This window comes from Gopherus flavomarginatus, chromosome 17 (genome assembly GCF_025201925.1).
Source record: "Gopherus flavomarginatus isolate rGopFla2 chromosome 17, rGopFla2.mat.asm, whole genome shotgun sequence".
Taxonomy (NCBI): Eukaryota; Metazoa; Chordata; order Testudines; family Testudinidae; genus Gopherus; species Gopherus flavomarginatus.
In genome coordinates this window covers 2,757,952-2,778,553 of record NC_066633.1, presented here as the reverse complement: position 1 = coordinate 2,778,553, position 20,602 = coordinate 2,757,952, and the positions used below count along the sequence as shown (strand labels likewise).

Sequence of the window (20,602 nt, the reverse complement as noted above, 5' to 3'; positions counted from 1 at the left end):
CATCTTTACTGTTTGCTCTAAGCATACATTGGAGACAGGATTTTAAATTGCAGCCACCCTGAAGCTGGGGCTTATCATCCTCCGAGCCACCACTGACATTTCAGCCACAGGAAAGGCAATGGGAGCTCAACAGAAATGCCCATGCAGGAAAGGAATAAGCCAAGCTGAGGCTGTTGTTCCAGTGCCTCCTATGTCCCAAACCAGGAGCAGTGGCACCAGTCTGGGAACATTTCCTCTGAGGATCCTGACATGGATTGGTTTGTTGACACTGGATTGGGCTGGCAAAGCACCCCACCCTAATAAAACACTGCAGCATTCTCTAGTAATGGCCTCCAGCCCTGCAAGGGACTGTTACCCTCCTACAATGTGTGAGGATGCTACTATAGGATTTCTATTATGGGCACAGCCAGTGTGGAGAGCAGGACCCCGGGATACTCCACCACTACATCTGCTCTCACTGAGGAAGGGGAAAGGGGCTAGGGTCTCCCCCAAACTCCCATCCCTCCTTAGATCGGCTCTGCCATCTCAAGCCACCAGCCCTTTTCTTTTCCAATCTGGGCTCTGTTTGTGTCACAGCCTTATCACTGTTTAAACAGCAGATTATCATATTTAATTTCCTTGTACTTTAAAACAGCTTTTTCAAAAGGAAACAATTGACATAGAAGGTTATAGACGTGCTCTCGGGTGCCGGGAGCGGCTCCTTCTCATCAACTTTGGGCTAAGCCTCGATCACACACGGCCACTCTGAAGGCAGGGAAATCATCGCATTCCTGGAGCCCACTGCAGGATCAGGGACTGAATATGTGTCTGATCACCAGCATTTCCAAGCAGAGCCCAGTCACACAGAGATGGGAGATAAAGAAATCAGTATAAATCAGACAGGTTTGAATAGGGGTGACCTTCTGAGCAGTCCAGTTAATCGAGATATATCCTAGAGCACATGTGTTAAAAAATAATCCTATCTAATACCTAATTGCTATTAGGGTTCATAAATCCCCACGTACCAGGCCAGAATTTAGGAGTGGTACAAATTAGCACTACTTATATCATGCTAATGTAACCATTTAGTCTGCTCACTGATCTCTAAAGTTGCTTTTCTTCTGCCAGAGCTATTAGAGCAAATTTTGCCATCAGCTACATCCATGCCAGCTCCCCACCTGTGGCATTGCACAGGCAAAATTAAGCCTATGGTCTCTGAATGCAGATGAAACATGGCTTTGTGAAATACTGTGGATCATACTCTATCACTTCTCTCAGAGCAGAATTAGCTGATGGGAAAAGTGAATAGATCTTTTAAATAAGCACAGGTAGAGTCCCTAACTGGATCAGACCTCAGTCATTGTGTGCCATAAAGCTGCACACTGGATACTTTGCAGACATGGGAATTTTCTAGTGTTAAATTCACAGCTGGAGAAATTCGTATGGTATTAAGCCCTGAATGTGCCAGGAGCATAACCACGTACTCTTGGTCAACAGCGAAACATGGCTCTGGCTGTGATTTCCAAAAGGGCCTGAGAAACAGTTAGGAAACAGTATTGGCGGTGGGAGTCTAACTCCACAATAGACTAACGCAGCATGCAACGGTGTCATGATAATTAAAGGTGTACAGCACATCTTCTGCCATGAGACGTTCCAATATTGCCAATCCTAAGTGCGCAAAAATCATGACTGGGCCCTCCAAAGTCAGGAGATTAGCTTCAAAAATCATGATTATGTAAAAAAAATAATAAATGTGGGGTTCTTCTTATTTACTTTCTAGCTTTAGAGCTTTTAAGGTGCACGCAGGTCATGATTTCAAGCTCCTCTCCACAACTCTGAGGGCTCACAATTCTGATGCTCACATAATCAATCACTTGACTCCCTGAGCTGGAGTTTTAAGAAAATCCCAGCTAGTGTGAGATTTGTGATAAAAACAAGAGAATTGGCAACGCTGCTTCTATGCATTAAATGTGCACTGAATATACCCCTTGGACTGTATCTACCTCTTGATTTGCTCCCGGAGCAACAAGCATGTAAATATTTTCATTCAATGGAGAATATTTGTGCTCATTAAAGCTCACAAAGTGCCGAGAAGTTAGTGATCCATTTGGCAATGAGGGAATCAAAGGTGGGACCCATTTCTAAGAGCAATAACCTCACAGCATTTGAGCCCATTGCCTTTGTAATATAAGGCACACAACTTTACTACACCACACAGCTGGTTATTCTCCCCTCCCACTCATGACACCTCACAGGGAAGTGGCAGGAGAGACTGGCTCAGTTTGCCAAAGTGAGCAATCTTGGGCTGACAATCTGGGGCACCTTAAATGGGCCTGATTCTCAGGAAGTGCTGAGCACTTGCCCTCTAAAAAAACAGGATCCTTTGAAGGTGCCTCAGACTGACCACCTTCCCTCTACCCCCACCCCCTCGGCCCTGGCACACCTTTGGGGGCTGTACAATGAACAACAACGAGACCAGTGTTTCTAGGGCGAGAGGGAATGTGATGGACTGGGCTGAGGTGAGCTCTGCAGCTAGCTGTGAGCCTGAGCAAGTCACTTCCTCCATCCATAACACGGGGGTAAGGATACGTATCAGCCTTCCCGCAGGCCAGGGGAGAATGGAAGCTGTTACTCGGAGCTGAGGAATGGACGGCGTGGGGGGAAGGCCGGGGAGGAGGGAAAGGTGCTGATGAGATAACTCAAACCCACAGGGATGACACTGGCTCTGACAGAGCTATGCGGAAGCTTAGCAGTGCCCATGGCACTTCACCCAGGCAGGGCCTCCAGGCCAGGGTGGGCGCACTGGGCAAACGCTTGCCCAGCCGATGCCCAGGCTGTACCTGTTCGGTGGCTAATTAGAGGCTGTCAGTCCCCAAAGCCGCCCACCCACCCCCAACTCCACTTCAGAAAGGCGAGTGAGAGAGAAACCCCTCTGGCCCCTGCCGTGCGCGTGCCAGGGGGACGAGGCAGCACAGGCGGGCGCTCGGCCTGGCAGCAACGGGACAATAGCAAGGTGAGCATTAAACCTGCACCTGCAGCAGGCTCCGTTCCTGTAGCCGCGTGTTGCTATGGTAACTGCGGCAAGGGGTGGGGCTTTCGAGAGGGGAGGGGAGGCCAATGTACAAGCAAAAGAGGCTGGCAAAGGCTGTGGCAAGGCCCCCAGAAACATGCCGGGCCAGGCAGGAGGGCCAGCTCTCCCCGCCAGTGCCTGCTGCGGATATTGTGTCTAGGTGAGACGGAAATATGTGAATCAGCCTGAGTTACTTTGACCACAGACTCCGAGACGGTGGCTCTATCATGAGAAATCTGCGCTTCCCTGCCCTGCATTCCTCTGACGCAAATGCAGCTAGATAGGGCCAGTCCCTGCGCGAGGCTCTGTCAACACGGATGTTTTGTAAAGGCCCTATCAGCCAGTTTTTCACTGCCCAAAACAGGCCCCATTTTATGCTGGATTGGGAACAAGCCTGCACTGGCCCCTGCATGCTGACCTCACCCACCACTTGCCTCTCGCCAGGACCACTGTTTTCTGGGGCTCAGGGGGAGAAAAGGACGTTCTGGGAAATGATCTCATGAAAATAAAAATATTCTTGCTTTAAAAAATTCTCTGTTGAGCTACAAGCCCAGGGAGGTGCAGAGATGTCAGTATATATCTGGTCATCTAGACTGCTAAGCTTTCTGTTACGCGTCTGTACAGTACCTCCCATGATGAGGCTCTGAGCCTCGACAGGCACTATTGAAATCATATTGTCTAATGCACCCCCTTTTCACCCCAGTACTCTCTGGAGGGCTCACCTCATGGAATGTATTTGTACCAGATGCCACATTAAAAATAACTAACTGTAGCTGTGGCATGGCCCAGTGTAATTCACTCAGCAGTTTTGCTGTACATGGACCCAATCTTGCAAACATTTCTGCTTGTGAATATTCTTTACTCCTGTGAATAGCCCTACGGAAATCTATGGGATGGCGTCCATGAGTAAAGTTACTCTCGTGCCTAAGTGTTTGCAGGATGAGGTCCCCGACCGGGAGGGAGAGCTGTGAATAACTTCAGTCTGCAAAGCCGCCTCTCATTGTCCTCACTCAATTCTCTCCCTTAGAGTTCACCTCTGCTGTGCTGCCTGCAATAGTTCAGCAGCTGATGCATGGGGACTGCTGCTTGTCATACAGCACATACGGAGCTGATTGTCACCAGGTGCTTGCCTTCACTCTATACTGCATCCACCTGCTGTCTTTCCTTTTATACTGCAAGGGCCATCTTTGTATTACATGCCCATATACAGTCCCTTGCATGATAGAGCCCTGAGCCCTGGCTGTGGTGTCTAGGCACTACCACAACACAAATAAATACCCAACCTAATGAGGGGGGATGCCAGGTGCTGAGAGGGGCACAGAGCACTGGCCAGAGACTCTCCCGGATCCCTAATATGCTCACATTACAGCCCCCGAGCCTGTGGAATTTCTTGCTGCTGCAGCTATCTAACCAGCTGCAGTTCAGCCCAGGCTGTGCGTGGCCACTCCTCCCACGGGGAGTGATGCCCTGCTACAGCACTAGCCCCTGGGAAAAACCAAAGTGGGATGAGCCTCTGGGAACTCAGGATGCTGCAAACAGCCCCGGGGCCTCAGGCAGAGGTGCTGCATCCCCCGAGAGAGACTCTGGGGGCAAAGGTGAGGAGTCACCATTTGATTTGTGTTCCTCCTTGTTCCTGATAAAATTATGAGCTATTTTACAAAGGTTTTTGCCTAATTAACTTTTAGCGCTTTGGCTGTTGCCAGCTCAGCAAGTTTATTTTCAGCATGTTTGTCTCTGGCGCTCCCTTTAGACTCTACACTGCAATCACCTCTCGCCTCCCACAGACTTACAGATAGTGGCAGGTTACAGCGATTTTTATGTGCGGCTCTGATCAGGTCTGGTGAGAGCTTCCCTTTAGTTTCCACCCCATCAGAGAGGCTTTGAATTGGGCTCAGCAGGGGGGATGTGCCCACAGCCAGGCTGCGCCCGGCAGGTTCTTAGACATCTAGCAAACCTTCGGGGCAGGGGGACACTTCGAGACTTATCAGCTGTGCTGCTCCCTCTGGTCTTTACCGCCCCAGAAAACCACCAGCTGCAGAGCTGCCTGCAATATTGAGCAGGGAGAAGCACTGCCCTAGGGAACCTTTGGTCCTATGCCTCCCGTCCGGGGCCCGTGCCATCGGGAGAGCCATGGCTCTTTGCGCAGAGAGAGCTAGAGCCATGAGCAGAAGCCCTCATGGCATACAGCACTGCAGGGAAGGCCCATCCACTGCAAGCCTCTGGCTGCCATTAAGGATCACCTCAAATAAAGGGTCTTCTCTTGACTTCCAGCATGGCACCACCTGTCCCTTGTGGCAAACTCCGCTTCACCCATTTGCTCATGTATTCATTCCATGTCTTCAGTGCCCAATCCCCATCACCTCCGGCTGCCTCACACTTATCCACCTCTGAGTGCCTCGTGCCCTGCCACAGTGCTGGTCGGGTAATGCCCTGAGTAACACTTTATACCGGCAGCACAGCCCTGGCTCTGGAAGGCCATGCAGGCCACGCAGGCCAACTGCCTCTGTCCAGAAGGCTGTAGCACCTGCTGTTCCAGGAACTCCCAGCAGAGACCCTGGCAGATCTTAGCCCTTGTGGTGGTGACACAGGGGAGACCTGGGCTCAGGCAGCCAGCAGGACTTAAACGTTTCTGAACAGCACCTTGCACTGAACACACAGAAGCGAGCAGGAGCCAGGGAATTGCTCAGAGCAGCTCACCCCAAAGCAGCTCTGAATCCAGGACACAATCAGTAGGAGCGGAGGGGGTTCCTGTCTCTAGAAACCAGGCTTCACTCTCTAGCTATGCCACTCTGACAGGAGCAGCAGGCCCTATCTGCGTGTTTCTCCTGGGGCAGGGTGCCTGAGCACTCCTCTGCCCAGGAGCAGCGTAGGGACCCTCTAGCCCACTACATCATCTCCACAGCAGTTGAGAGGGCGCTTCCCAGTGCAGGGTGACAGGCGCGCTAGCACTGCGCGAGCTAGCATGCCGAACACTCGTGTGGTCGAGGTGGCACGGGCAGTGGCTTGGGCTGGCCACCCAGGTATGCACCCAGGGGATCAATGGGCTTGTAGTCAGCCAGTGCCCGTGCCGCTGTGCTATGATTTTTAACAAGGAGAACTAGCCCATGTCTGTCTACCTGCACTGAGACATGTGCTCCCAGTGCTGTGCAGACATACCCTGGAGGATGTGTTTCACCAAGCTGAGATCCTCTGCCAGGGGAAGATTGGATCCCATATCCCACTGACTGCTTTGCTCCCGTGCGCATCTCTCTGTAGCTCCCCTGAATCTCTGCCTCCCCTTCACACTGCAGAGAACTGTTACTTAGCACCTGGTGCTTTGCAGCCTGGCCCCCTTCTCACCACAGTGAGAGATCGCTGTCCATCAGACAGCAGAGCGGTGTTTGGGGAGGATTTTCAACAAGGAGGCACCAATGTAGCTGTGGTGTAAACCTCTTATCTCTGGAGGGGTTACCCAGAGGAGGAAAGGCTTCCACGTGAGGCACCATGAGGAGGTGCAGTCAGCTTAAAAACAAGTCACATTCTGTCTGGATACAAGCTACATGATACTAGTCACACAGTCTCATTGTGCCTCGCTCCCCCTGTGAAATGGGGAGAACCATACTCCCTTTCTCGTCCTCTTCCTTATCTCTTTGGGGCAGAGAATGTCTGTTACGATCTCTTCACAGCGTGCCTGGCCCAATGCGGCCTCGGTTTTGGCTGGGGTCTCTCAGTGCGACTGTACCACGAGTAAATAACAACAGTCACTAATAACCGCTCTTCATGCTCCCACCAACCGGGGCGATGCGAGAGAGCAGCTGCTCCGCCTGTCCCTTTGCTGGCTTTGTGCGTGAGAGCGCTTTGCATTCCAGCATCTCCCCCCGACACCCCGCAGAACTCAGCCCCTTCTGGAGCACTTACCGAGACTGAAGAGTATCAAGAACTTCAAACACACAAACTCTTGTCGATCCACCTGGAGTGAATGCAAGTGTAGGACCAGTTCTTGTGCCCTCAGGACCAGGTTATTCAGGCTGGACCCTGCTTGAGCTGTGATTGTCACCATCTCCACCTGAAAGCAAAGAAGGAAGGCGGGCTCAGCGGCCGGGAGCATCACACACGCAAGGGCCTGAGGAGCGGTGCGTACCCCTCTGCGAGGCACCGAGCAGGGTCTAGACCCCACAGTGTCTCTTAGCTATGCCCTGCCTTTGGAGACGGCATGAGCTGCTCATTTTAACCCCCCCACCCCCCGCTCCTTGCCCTAGGGACGGCAAATAGCCAACACCGCAGTGGGTCTGGAGGTGGATTTGAAAAGACTCCTCCGGTGAGATTCACCCCGCAGCATAAGGCTGAGGCACAAGGCAGGATTTCAGTGATGCCCAGGTCTTGTACTAGCCCTCTGCACCCTAAGGGTGAATATTGCACCCTAAGTGACACTGGCAGGACAGGTGACCTCATGGTGTCCCCCATGGCCGTAAGACTGGCTGGATGGGATTTAGAATTATTCCCTCTCTCTGGCTGTGTTAGCAGAAGGAAATGGCAATGGAAGGAAGGGAACAAACTACTCCTTGGCAGGGTTTTCAGCTAGCCCAGCCATAGCTACAGGGCAGCTTGGCTGCATGCACAGGCCATAGGTACTGGAACTAGCCACACCCCCTGGTTTGAAGCGGTTTTCATCATATCCAGGGTTTACAGTTTGGGTCAATGGCCCTCAGCACCCCCATTACACACATTGTTCCAGCTCCCCTGGCACAGGCGATGGATGCCCCTGATTCCCAGGAGGGCAGGGAGCAGCAGCCAGTTCTGGCCTGTGGCTAAAACATTACAAGACAGAGGCAGCAGAACTGTGGAGTCAGGGTGCAATTCATCCCTGGGTAGCCGGTACAAACCCAAGAGATTACTTAAACCTCACAGCATCCCAAACAGTGCTGCACAGGTCTTCTGGCCAGGGTGAATCTCTCTTTAGAGAATAAACAGGGGTAACTTGAAGACAAACAAGAGAAAATAGCAATCTTCTGTGCTATTATTTGTTTTAATTTGTATTTAAAGAGGAAGCCCTCACAGCACAGCAGCAATGCTGTCCTGGAAATAGCTGGAAGATCAGGCTGCAATTCTGGGGAGACTTTGTTCCCATGTTCCCTGCAAAATCTACTAGTCAAACAGAGCTGGTCTGTTCTCACACCCAGTTTCTGTAAATACAGACAAGACTGTTGATTTTTCTTATGAGAAACATTTTGCTCCAAACCCAAGAATTCTCCTCTGGCTGGAAGGCAGTACATGCCGGCCGCCTGTGCTCTGGGGATGGCTTGGGTCTATCTACAGATCATTATTTCTCCCCTTGTGCAAAAACAATTCCGGAACCCAGCAAAAACAAAACACCAGGCATCTGCTTGGGTCAGCCTTAGTTCACGCAGGAGGCGGGACGGGAGGACCTTCACCAGAGGGAAAGAAGTAAGACAAAAGTCACCCATTTTTTCTTCCCAGTTTGGGCTCCACCTAGCTGGGAATGCTGAGATTGTCTGAAACTATGGAGATGGATTTTGGTTCCCATGGGTTCCCATCCTGGAGTCTGAAGTTCAAACAAGCCCCACCGCTAAGCTAAAGCTAAGCAATCAAAACTGTCCAGGCTGGCCTGACTTCATACTTCAGCCCTGCAAAGCTGCTGAGTTTCCAGTGGCTGCCTAACAAAACCAATTGGCCCACAGGCTGCAGAGCCAGGGGGGCACAGCCCGATTACTTTTTGGCCAGGCCAAACCTGAGTGTGACCTAGTGCACCATTTCACAATGCCACTCACTAAAATTTGGAGGGGGTGGCTGCATGGGCTGATGGGCCAGGGGAGTTAGATTGCTGGGGGGGCATTTAAAGGGGGTGTCAATGGCTCCCCCACTTTAAATGTTGCCCAGCAGCCCCTGAATTGGCCCAAGGCTCACCCAAAAGTGACCCCCCCCATAGCTGCCTCTAAACTCAGGATACTTTTCAGGGCACCTGGGTGTGGCAGTAACCACTGGAGTAGTGAATATTGATCCCTGGCGTATGATGGGAATTCGCCTTCACAGTCCAGTCCACATGATCAAGACCAGGAAGTTTAAAAGGCAGCCAGCTGCGAAGAAAGTGATCCCAGCCAGTTAATGAAGACTGGCTCAGGCCCTCTAAGCTCCCAGAGACATTCTTTCTGCAGCAGCCAGGCCAACCACAGAGCGGGCTCTGCCACTAGACACATTAGACGCAGGCTCCGGGGAAATCTTCTCCTGTGCTAGTGGAGGGTTTTGGTGCTGGGGAATTGTAATTTACATGACGGTGCCCGAAAAGGGAGATGGAGAGAGGGAAGGACACTGGACTGGGCAAGGGGGATGTTTGGGAAACCGGCATCCTCACGGGGAAGCAGATAATGAATGACTCTCCTCCTGCAAGGACAGAGTTTTGTTTTTTTATTTCCACACCTGTTCAGGAAGGCTGGCCTTATAGGAAAGGGGATCAGGAGAGCTGGGGTCAATTCCCAGCTCCACCCTGCATGACCCTGGGCAAGGCCCTCAGCCTCTCTGTAAAATGAGGATAAAAATGCCATTTCTGTCCTCAGTTTAGACTGTGAGATCTTTGGGGCAGGGACTGACTCTGACTATGTGTTTGTGCCGTCCCCAGTGCAGTGGGGCCCAGATTTGGTGTGGCGCCTCTAGGTCCTACCATAACACACCTAAGAACAATGCAGGGCTCTCTTACTGTTTCTCTTTACATCTTGCTGTCTCTGATCCTAGAGAGATGCTACCAGACCCACAACTATGGCAATGAAACGCATTTAATAGCAACAGATTAACCAGCAGGCACATTGTGCCTTTCTCGTGCTTTCCTTTTGGATTCAAAACACTGGTTCTGACCCAGAGAGGAAGCAGTGGAATTTCTGATCTCAATTGGGTGAAAACAAAAATGGCAAAGAAAAGTGACTTTTCATCAATCCCATTTGGGAATTAATGGTGAGAGGGGGAAGATTTTCCTTTGCAAAAATATAGCAGATTTGCAAATTCTGACGTGAATAGGGGCAGCAGCAGAGTTACAAATCGGGAGAGAACTGGTCCCCATATCACCCGGCTCTGGTTAGTATCCCAAAGCATCAACAGAGGCATGAGGCATGCTCCCCTCTGATGTTTCTCTCTTTGTGTCCATCAATCCATCTGCAGCAATAATGCAGGCTCACTATTAGCTATGCTGTCCCAACCCTTTCATGCTGTTGCACCACTTAGCAATGCAGGAATTGCAGTGGAAAGGTACAGTCTGTTGAAACACTGCAAAGCTTTTCCCATCAAAGGAGAGGACATTACCTCCTGGCCCGTCACAAGCAGCATGCTGTGCTCCTTCCCGTGCTGCACCTGCCTGTAGATATGGTCAAACACCAGCAGCTCACTCCAGCAGTTCTGCAGCAGTTTCATCTGATCGCCCACCTGAAACACAGTTGCAAACACAGCTATTAAAACCTCTCAGATCTGCTCACAGGTTAGGGACCTGGCAACACACAGTGCAGAAGGAAGGTTGGACTTGGATGCAAAGTTGTCAATGGATGAGGTCTTGGATGCTTTTGAAATGAATGAACTCTCCCCCCCAACCCCCAACCCCCGTCCAGTGTCTCTGAGGAGAAGCTGGCAGCAGAGTTCCCTCTGCTCTTTGACATATCCCGCACACTTGGCTCATTCCTCAAGCCCTTCCTGTCAATGCCGGTCCATGGCCCATTAATGCATTGTGACAATAGTGTGATCAAACGCTCGCCTGGCTCCTGCAATTGGTGACAGGTTGAATTCACATTGTCAGCTGCAAAAGCCCACGTATAAATCAATGTCAGATTTGGTGAGGGCCTCAGTGAGCTTCCCACATCTCTCCATGCTCCTGCAATGATGCACAAGGAGCGCACATTGGAGCAGAATAAGGCAGTTCAGCAGTAGAGGCAGCTCCCAGTAGGGCTTTCCTCACATGCAGTGATCCCCAGCAAAGCAGAGCAGTCGGTCAATCTCCCTTAAATACTGTATCGATTGGATGGTATACAAAATGCACAACGCTATTAACAGAGAATTCCCCTACCTCCACCCTCCAGTGCAGTAGCATTGGGTGAAACAGCATAGCTGGAGCCAAGGTGCATGCGTGTATGTACACCTATAGATACAAATGCACACCTTAGCTCCATCTATGCTGACTCATCCATCACCACACACATATATTTATATATGACTTTGAGTTTTCCAGCTATGTTGGGTCACGGTCCACATCCTACAGCCAGTGCACTGGATTGATATGGGTCTGCATGTGTGTTTGTGGGCTGTTCTGGAATGCCAAGATGGAAAACAAACTGGTGTCAACAGTGTGATGCTGTTGAAGAAAAAGCAAACATGAGTCTGGGATGCATTAACAGGTGTGTTGTGAGCAAGACACGAGAAGTCATTCTTCTGTTCTACTCTGCACTAGTCAGGCCTCAGCTGGAGTATTGTGTCCAGTTCTGGGCACCGCATTTCAAGAAAGATGTGGAGAAATTGGAGAGGGTCCAGAGAAGAGCAATAAGAATGATTAACGGTCTAGAGAACATGACCTATGAAGGAAGGCTGAAAGAATTGGGTTTGTTTAGTTTGGAAAAGAGAAGACTGAGAGGGGACTTGATAACAGTTTTCAGGTATCTAAAGGGTGTCATCAGGAGGAGGAAGAAAACTTGTTCACCTTAGCATCTAAAGATAGAACAAGAAGCAATGGGCTGAAACTGCAGCAAGGGAGGTTTAGGTTGGACATTAGGAAAACGTTCCTGTCAGGGTGGTTAAACACTGGAATAAATTGCCTAGGGAAGTTGTGGAATCTCCATCTCTGGAGATATTTAAGAGTAGGTTAGATAAATGTCTATCCTGGATGGTCTAGACAGTATTTGGTCCTGCCATGAGGGCAGAGGACTGGACTCAATGACCTCTCGAGGTCCGTTCCAGCCCTACAATCTATGAATCTATGGTGGACCAGAGAGCATTTTATGTTTACCAGCTAGAAGAAGGGTATGCAAAGCAATTTGAAGGAGACGCGAAAGTTAGTTATCAGAAGTCAGACGGCATGTCACCAGCTCAGAAAGGCAGGCTGGTCCAGCGGTCAGGGCTTCGGGCCATTTCAAGTTGGGTGATTCTGGTTCAGGCAGCTGAATTACTTCTTCCTCAAAGGACCAAGGAATTAGAAGCTGCCCCAGAGTGCAAACAGCAAAGAGTAAAGGGCAAGTGTTCAGTACAGCAGAGTTGGGGAAACAAGAGTGGTCTTATCACTGAAAGAGACACAGCGATCCGTAGGCACCACGGTGACAATTAACATCTTAGCATAAGGAGTTCATTTGGCACGGCCTCACTTCAAAGAAATACATCAGCTAGCTGCACGCTTGAATCTAACTCAACTCCACCTCACGCAGCAGAGCATGGCAAGAGGCCTTCTGCCCGCAGGACGCGCTGTTCAGTGCCCTCACCACATTATGCACAGTTGGATTAGTTGGACACTTGATAAGCTGAAGTGCTCTGTGAGGGCAGGTCACATTTTTGCTGGGAATAATTTCTGTTAAGCAATTATCAAACAGAACATTTGACCAGCGTCACCCCATTCTGGTGGGTTAAAACAGGTCAGGTGCGAGATTTGTACCTTGTTTTCTGAGTATGTACGTGGAGAAAAGCAGCATTTAGCCAGCTTGGTCCTCATGGCTTCGTGGTACTTCTGCCTCTCCTGAACAGTGTTTTCCATGGAACACAATCGGTGCCAATTAATTAAAAACCTTCTTGTGTCTCTGCATGGAGTCTGACAGTGTTGGGGAAAGGCAGAAACACCCCCCAAGCTCTGGAGTTTGTTGCAGACAGCAAAGCCCCTGGGTGTCATTTTCAGAGGGGGCTCTCTCAATCTATCCCAGCATGCCCTGTGGCACGTCACTATAGACATGTCTGTTATCACTACAAAGGCACATACAAACAGACTGGATTAGACCCCGGGTCCATCTAGTGTTTCTGCTTTGCGTTCGTTCTTCTGGGCCTGTGTGCCCCCTAAATCCCACAAGAACCTCTCTGAATGCTCAGGGGGAGCAAGGCTGTGTCAGCTGTCGGCACAGGGGTGAATTTCACCCTCTGTGCACAGTGAGCGCTGGCAGGACTGGCAGTGATTGTGGGGACACGGCAAGATACTCACACCAAGCGAATTTAGAATGTGTAATCATCAGAATTCACCTCTGCTTTTTGCTCACCCAATCAGGGAACAGAAACGTATGTGACTTACGTAGCTTGTCAAAAGAGCTCCACTTTCAAGCAGTGACTATTGAACTTTTCGCAGCCGTCCAGCCCACCCATTGCCTAAAGCATATTCATCTGAACCAGCCAGCGGGTATTTTCCAACATGCAGATACATTTGTGGAAGTTGCGATCTGCTTGTGAGCAGTCACCCAACAGGAAAGAGCTAAATCTGGTAAGTGAAATGTTAACTGCAAACAGTTCACTCCACTCCAGCCAAGGCTCCTGTGCTTTATTCCCAACACTGGTCAAGTAACTTCACAAGCCACATGGAAGGTGACAAGTCACTTATGTGCTATGTGCCTCAGTTTCCCCACCTGTACCATACATAGTATGTAATAATGCCGCTCTTCCTTCTCTCTCTCACAAGGGGGCTGCAAGACTTAACTACCATTTCTAGCACTATTGATAAGCCCTCCAAGACACACAGCCACAATAAGAATGCACAGTGGCTGGATTCTACCTGCAGTCTGCAGAGATGTGTCTCTTCTGTATCGTGTGTGCAGGGACTGCCTGCTCCTCTGAGCCTGTACAGCACCAAGCGCATTGGCAGTGCTCAGTGAACCCTCAGAATACAGTCCTGGGAGCTCCTCAGACGAAAGGCGCTACAAGGTGCAAAGGTACTGAGGACATGGAAAGCTGCATTGCACCCAGGAAACAGAGACCCACATGGCACAAGAGAGGGAAGGAACCAGCCACTGTGCAAAGCAAGCACCAAGCTGTGCGACTTCCACCCCCACCTGGCTCTCAGATAAGTAAGCTTGTTTCATTCACGCTCTTATCAGCACTGGTTTGCCTCAATAAGGCAAGAATCTCACACAAGCCATGCACAAATCTTTAACAAAATGACTCTTGGACGCAGCCCCTCGCCCAAAGCCTCCGGGAGCAAGAGAATGCAATGTTGTTGTTTTACACAAAGGCTTTGTGTCTCCCAGGAGGGAGCTTTGGCTACTTTTTAAATGAAAGAATACAGTGTCCATCCTTCCCTCGCCCAGGAATGTGGGGTGGAGATGGCCCGTTTTGGGGAGTAGCTCCTGAAGCTTATTTTAACTCACTGACTCCAGGCCTGGAGCGCATTCTGCAGGCAGGCCTTGGGGGGCACGGAGCTCAGGGAGGAACTGCAATCCTCACCTTCAGGGCAGGCAAACCATATTTCCGGCTCCACGACTTGCAAACCGAAGTGACCTCTGCCTCTCAGGAGCCTCTTTTCCTGGTTCCAGGCATTCTTCCCAGGTGCTGCCACAACATCGGCAAACTGCAAACCACAGCAGCCAGCTTCCACAATAAAAGCCAGGTAGCGCCGATGCTGTGAGGCACCCCGTCTTCTGCATGGGGGAACCTCTGGCTCCTTTGGGACTGGTTTGCCCCATTCCTGTTCAAGATTTTACACAGTATATAGAGAGAGGAAGCAGTAATGAGGCTGTTTCTGGGCAGATCAGCAAGGCCAGGAGCATCTGCTCACAGCTGCTGAACAGAGAGGGGCTCCTCACTCACTCCTTTAACAGAGGAGAGAGGAGAGCTAAATCCGAGGGCCAGATGCTTAGCTGTATAAATGGGTGTAACTGAGCATCTGGTCCCAGAGCTGCAGCTCCCCACACTTGCCAACAGCCCACAAGTTAGGCCTCATCTCTGCGGCTGGCCTTTGTGATTCAGGCCAATTGTTAATTGTGATCCAGTTCCACCCCTTGCCCAGAGACCCCCCCCACTTGCTCAATGGGCTCTTGTGGGACAGAGCCGTTCAGGTTGCAGAAATCAGGTCTCGAGCTACCAGATGCCACCTACTGAGAACAGATTCCACATTAAGATGTGTAGAACCGTACGTCTTTTCCAATATATATATGACATTAGACTGGAATGTATCCAACCAGCCACATGCAACAGACAAGGATCCTTCTAAGGGACCAGAATAACTGTAATAACTAGTCCCCTTCTCAGGTTTAAATGCAAATAACTATGTCCAGTGCAGCAGGCACAAAACACAGCTTTTGTTTTAAAAAAATTACAAAAACTAATACAAATATTTTCATGATTTAAAAAATAAATAACAACTGGAACAGTTATTAGTTTGCATGTAAATGTATCCCCCTCCACTCCGCCCTGAATTTGAAGCCCAAACACTGCTGGCCAGGCAAAGAGAAAATAAACAACATCAGAAATAAAAAGCAAAGTCGGGAGGAGTGTTAATTCTTTCATCGTGATGACGCAAGGTGACTTTAGTGACTGCTCAGGAGATGAGATTGCTGCACAGACACCCTTTAATTCTAGGAAATCTGGGGCTAGATTTTCTCACAAATCCTGCTCCCCCCGAGGCACCACGAATGTTGCCAACTCTTGCCACTTCTTATCCAGTCAGTTGTGATCTTTGGTGTTTTTCGGGAATCTTCGAGAGCCAGAGGAGAAATGAGAATCCGGCTTTCATTTAAAAAAGAAGTAGAAGGTTCTAGCCCTCAGGGAGAAAAGCCTAGAAATGGGGGCTCTGCTGATGAAAAACCAGAAGGCAGATAAAAAGACCCCCACATTTCTTGTTTAAAAGTCTCCTCAATTTTAAGCCAACCGCATGATTTTGGGGGGCCTGACTCAGGATTATTGAATGACTGAGGTTGGCAAAACAGAGACTTTCAGACACACTCAGCACCCAGCAGCTCCTATAGAGAATAAAGAGGAACCCCCCCTCTGCCCCCCACCACTGTTCTCCATGGGAGGTGCTGCCTGAGCTCTTGTGAAAATCTGGCCACTAGAGCAGAGGCCAAGGCATGCCATGGAGCAGGCCCTCCCCCTCCCCACGCTGGCCATAGCTCGCTGCCTGTCACACTCACCAGCCACTGTGCTGCCCCTGCTGCAAAACAAGCAGCTTTGGGCAGGGGAGTTCCCCAGCTCCTTCGTCTCTGGCACTCTTCCCCGAGGGACTGGACACAAGTAAACTCTTCTCCAGCCCTTCCCCTCCATGCCCTCTTCCCCCATTTCTGCTCCCTCCCTCTCCCCAGTCCCCTGCCAAGCCTCCAAACATGCCCCTCTCCTATCCCAGCAGTTACCAGCCTCACGCTGCCTGCATCCTTGCTCCATCTGGCTCCAGCTCCTCATGCTGCTCATGCAGAGCCAATTCCTCACTGCCCTTAGGCCCAGGTGTGGCCCATCCCAGCTCTCCCTGCTGGCTCCTGGGAGAAGTCAGGAATCAGCAGCAAAGTGAGGTGAGACAGCTGGGCTGGGCTTCCCCCGGATGCCAATCTGCTCTGCCTCCTACTGGCCACACACTCTCCTCCCCTGGGGCTGCAGCCATAGGGCCTGAATCTGCCCTGGCCAGCACCTCGTGCGCAGGGAGTTCACACACTCTCCATCTGGTTTGGCCAGTCTCGGACAGCCACTTTGGACAGGTGCAGAGAGCTGCACAAGGCGCTAAGCAATGGAGAACCAGGCCCACAGCAACCACCACGGGGGAGCAGCTAGAGGCTGCAGGGTTAACTGCTATTCTGTGTCTCTCTCCCTGGGCGCCGCGCTTTCAGCGGGGTGAAAGACACGGCAGAAATGTTGCTTTGTTTTAACATGCAGGAGGGGAAGGAATTCTGCTGACATCTTACCACACTTTGCTCCATCGTCAGCCCAGCTGCCAGGGCCTGGGTTAGCAAATCACCAAGATCTGGGCAGTGAGTAAAGAGAACCAAACAGCAGAGCTGGATCCTGTTCAGACCGGTCAGGGTAATGGCAGTGAGGCACCTGAATCCTGCTCCGGGTCGTCAGCCCTGCGTCATCTTCTCTGGGGAGGGAGGGAGTCACTAGGGCTGGCATTTTCCCAGGGGCCAAGCACACTGGGTGCATGTTGAAGGCTGAGCCCTTTGGAAAACCTGGCCAGAAGTGTCATGGTGGGAGCTGCCATTGAAATCAGTATTGAAAATCTGGACCCTTGTCTTGGTGCCTAGATGAGTCCTGAGCTCTTCTGAAATCTGAGCCCCAGCGGCAGGTGCTGAACCCCTGACCATCTGGCTCAGAGCTCTTGGGAACATCTGACCTTGTCAGATGATACACTGTTGTCAGGGAAGGAGGAACGGGAGAATTAGCAGACGATGCGTGAACCACAGGAGTTCCAAGCTCTGTAGTGAACCTGGAACTTGTGGGGTTTCAGAAGGTCCAAACCTAACAAGCCAAAATGAGTTTCCCCCTCCCTTTTTCTATAGGCTGATCCATCTGGAGTGTGAAGGGTCCTGGTTCTAAATGGTTTTGTGAGTGGCTTTCAGTCCCGATAGGGAAGCCACCCTCGTCTTATCCATCAGGAGGGAAAGAACCACACGGTACTGGGTGCTGTGGTCTACTGAGCACTCCGGTGTGAGATAAGAGGGAGGAAAGTGTATCAGGAGTATGAGAAATACCTCCACCGAGAATGAACTCGGGTCTATTAGAAGAGCCTTGCAATGCCATTGCGTTTGCTGCTTTTAATAGAGGGAAGACAAATGCAGTGTCATGGAACTAGATAATCTCATCATTCTGCTGAAAGGGCTGCAATAAACCAGCACCTGCAGATTGCAAAGGGAATAGACATCAGACAAGAAGGAGTGTTATCGCTTCTGTGCCCAGTGTCGTTGAGAATTACCTGGGTTTAGTTGTGAAATGCTTGGGGTGAAGTTAGAGTTCAGGACGGTGCTGGGTACAGACAGACAAAGTGCAGGAAGCCTTTCCTGGTGCTTCCTCCACACTCAGCCCTGCCAATGCAGCTGGATCCTCCCGCTCTGGCACCCCAGCGATGCTAGCCATTTATTCCAGCTCTGCTAGTGTCCCTGGAATGCACAGCAGATTGTGCCAACCTTTGTTGTGATTATACATGGACTCAGAGGGCTTGGAAGTGGGGCTACCAAACTCCAGGATTCAGTTGATAAATGCTGTCCATCCCTACTAAATACATTGTGAAAAATCAGTGGGTACCTGGTGGCCCCATCACGTGCGCTAGTGCTGGGAGGGACCCACTGCCCTGGAGCACTCTAGTGCTGCAGACAGTGTAACAGAGTGCCTGCCCTTCCTTCGGGGAAGGGCACAGGGAGGGTGGAACTAGCAGCATTGCAAGCATGGCCGAATGCCCCCAAGGAGGCATGTCCGCATTGGTGTGGTTATGGAAACACCACATGGTTAAAACCTGCTTCAGATTTACCATGTAAGTGGAATTGAAAAGTGCTTGAACTGGGTTCCAGCATCTCTCAACAGCCTTGGACTCTGCATGGCAATAGCACGGTTCAGACATGATTAAAAGAAGTTTAAATCCCTTCTAAGGTGCAGGATCAAACTGCATTTAACCCATGTCATGTGCTACCAAGTTATAACGGGATAGGGCAGCAGGGACAAAAATCACAATCAAACTCTCTAAACTCCCAGCATCTGTGTGTAAAGGCTCCTTCCCTTGGCTTTCCCCCTGCCCACTGAAACATGCCCATTGACTTTGGACCATCAGCCCCATGAATCTCAGTTGTTGGGGCTTTGCTTTGGTACGTCTCCATTACAGATAGAGAGGGTAGAGCTCCACAGAAAGACCGTCTCCATAAAACCTGTGAATTACCAAAGTCCTCTAACAAGAAGAGGACTCAATGGATGGCCATTCATAAAACAGAGTCCATCAATCATTTTTTGCAGAGATGACATGCACACACATACTCTTCTAAAACCTAAGCAAAGAGTTTTCCTATTTAATGTCAATGCTTTTTAATCAAATACTTTATCAAGGACCTAACATACGCTATCTTTAGAGAGCACATTCTTTATTTTAAAAGAAAGCATCTAACCTGTTCACAAAACCCAGTAATGGACATTCCAAGACCTGGAGATCACCCCAGCTGCAGCATCCACAAGAAAATTCCTTTATGATTAAATAAGGTTTTCTTTGGGCATGATCGGAGCTCTACATAAAAATCCATTTACCTGTGATAAATGGTCTTTGGAATAGAGAGGGCTTGGGAGACAGGGCAGAAGCTATTTCAACACATACAACATAACAAATTACCAGAGACCTGGTGTTGCTATTAAGAGGCACAAATTGTTTAAAGGTCTAGACAACACGGTCACCTAATGCAGTAACTTGTCACTGCTAAAAGTCTGGGTTCAAAGCTAGTAAAGCTTATACAGTGAACAATAAAAATGCCCTAGCAGTTCTTCATACTTCCTGAGAACAACATGATATTTAAAAGCTTTGAAAAGTACTCAGCTTCACGAGTTATCTGAAGTGACTTTAACTAACATGTCTAACAATTAATCGTTTTCCTTTAAACCATATACAAATCTCAAGAATTGTCTATGAAGTGCCTAGATCAGCATTCTGCATATTCCTTAGCATTATGTAGCAAGGAAGATGCATTCTTCAGCAGGAATATGAAATGAAGATGGAAGCTGCATTATAGACACCTCATAGCCTCACAGCGCTAAACACTGGTGCTGTTTTCCCCATTATGGGCCATCTAACAACCACTGAAAAGATCTGGGAAGTGAAGCTCCTACATGGCTCAATGACACAGGTTCACATTTTCAGCACACATCTAAGGCTCTGTGGACATGCCAGCCCCCTGCCCCAGGTACTGCTTCAGAAAGTCATGCCCAGCATTTTCATGGGGTTTAGCCACGCACGTTACTGCTTGTCAGGGGAGATGTGCAGCATCCAATATGCAGTGGCTGGGTTGCAGCTCCTGTCACTGATACCATGAGATAAGCCCCCAAAGCTCATTTGCTTTCCTTTGCCCTACTCCACCCCCCATCTTCCTCCTGGCTTTTCTCCTTTCCTCCTAATCCTGCTCTGGCTCTGCCAGGCTTCTCCCTCCTGAACATGCCTCCCACCCTGTGAACCTCCCTTTCTCTTGGCCCTACCTGGTCCCAGGTATGCTCACCTGCCTTGCTAGGGCTGATCTTTCTAAATCCCTCTGAGTGCAAGGAAGGCCCAGAACGTGGATATCTGCAGATGTACAAGTGAGGCAGACTGCAGGAAGGTGGACGCATGGCAAAGCTTCTGCATTCAAGGCAAAATTAGCCAAGTCCATGAAGTGGAGTGTACAACATGTGATCGTGTCCCGCTTGATGCAGGGGGAGAAAGGGACTAGCTGACCCACAATTGGCTGTTGAAGGGAGAAGGCCTGTAGGTCAAAGAGAGTTCAGATTTTGCAAACCCCATCCCTGCCCAAGACAGGACCTGCTCATGCTCTCCCATGAAGCAGGGCTGATCTCAGAAGAGCTGCACTCCGAAATGGCTGAATCCCAGCTTGGCCCCATGTCTTTAGCACCAGAAGCATGCTGGGCAACTTACAGAGCCGGAGGACAAGGTTCAAGAAAGCTCCAATGCTCCTTCAATTCCCA

General features: G+C 50.1%; 2 protein-coding genes across 2 annotated transcripts in view; both read right to left on the bottom strand.

The window, feature by feature from the left end:
• NR6A1 (nuclear receptor subfamily 6 group A member 1) overlaps window positions 1-20,602 on the bottom strand; it is a 418,534-nt gene that overhangs the window by 146,109 nt on the left and 251,823 nt on the right. The gene's annotated exons all lie outside the window — the stretch shown is intronic.
• Window positions 1-20,602, bottom strand: part of NR5A1 (nuclear receptor subfamily 5 group A member 1) — a 50,116-nt gene that overhangs the window by 6,772 nt on the left and 22,742 nt on the right. Inside the window, exons 4-5 of the mRNA XM_050926264.1 lie at window positions 10,337-10,456; window positions 6,947-7,094 (exon numbers count right to left, since the gene is read on the bottom strand). Coding sequence (XP_050782221.1) covers window positions 6,947-7,094; window positions 10,337-10,456 — 268 coding nt within the window. The remainder of the gene's footprint in view (window positions 1-6,946; window positions 7,095-10,336; window positions 10,457-20,602) is intronic.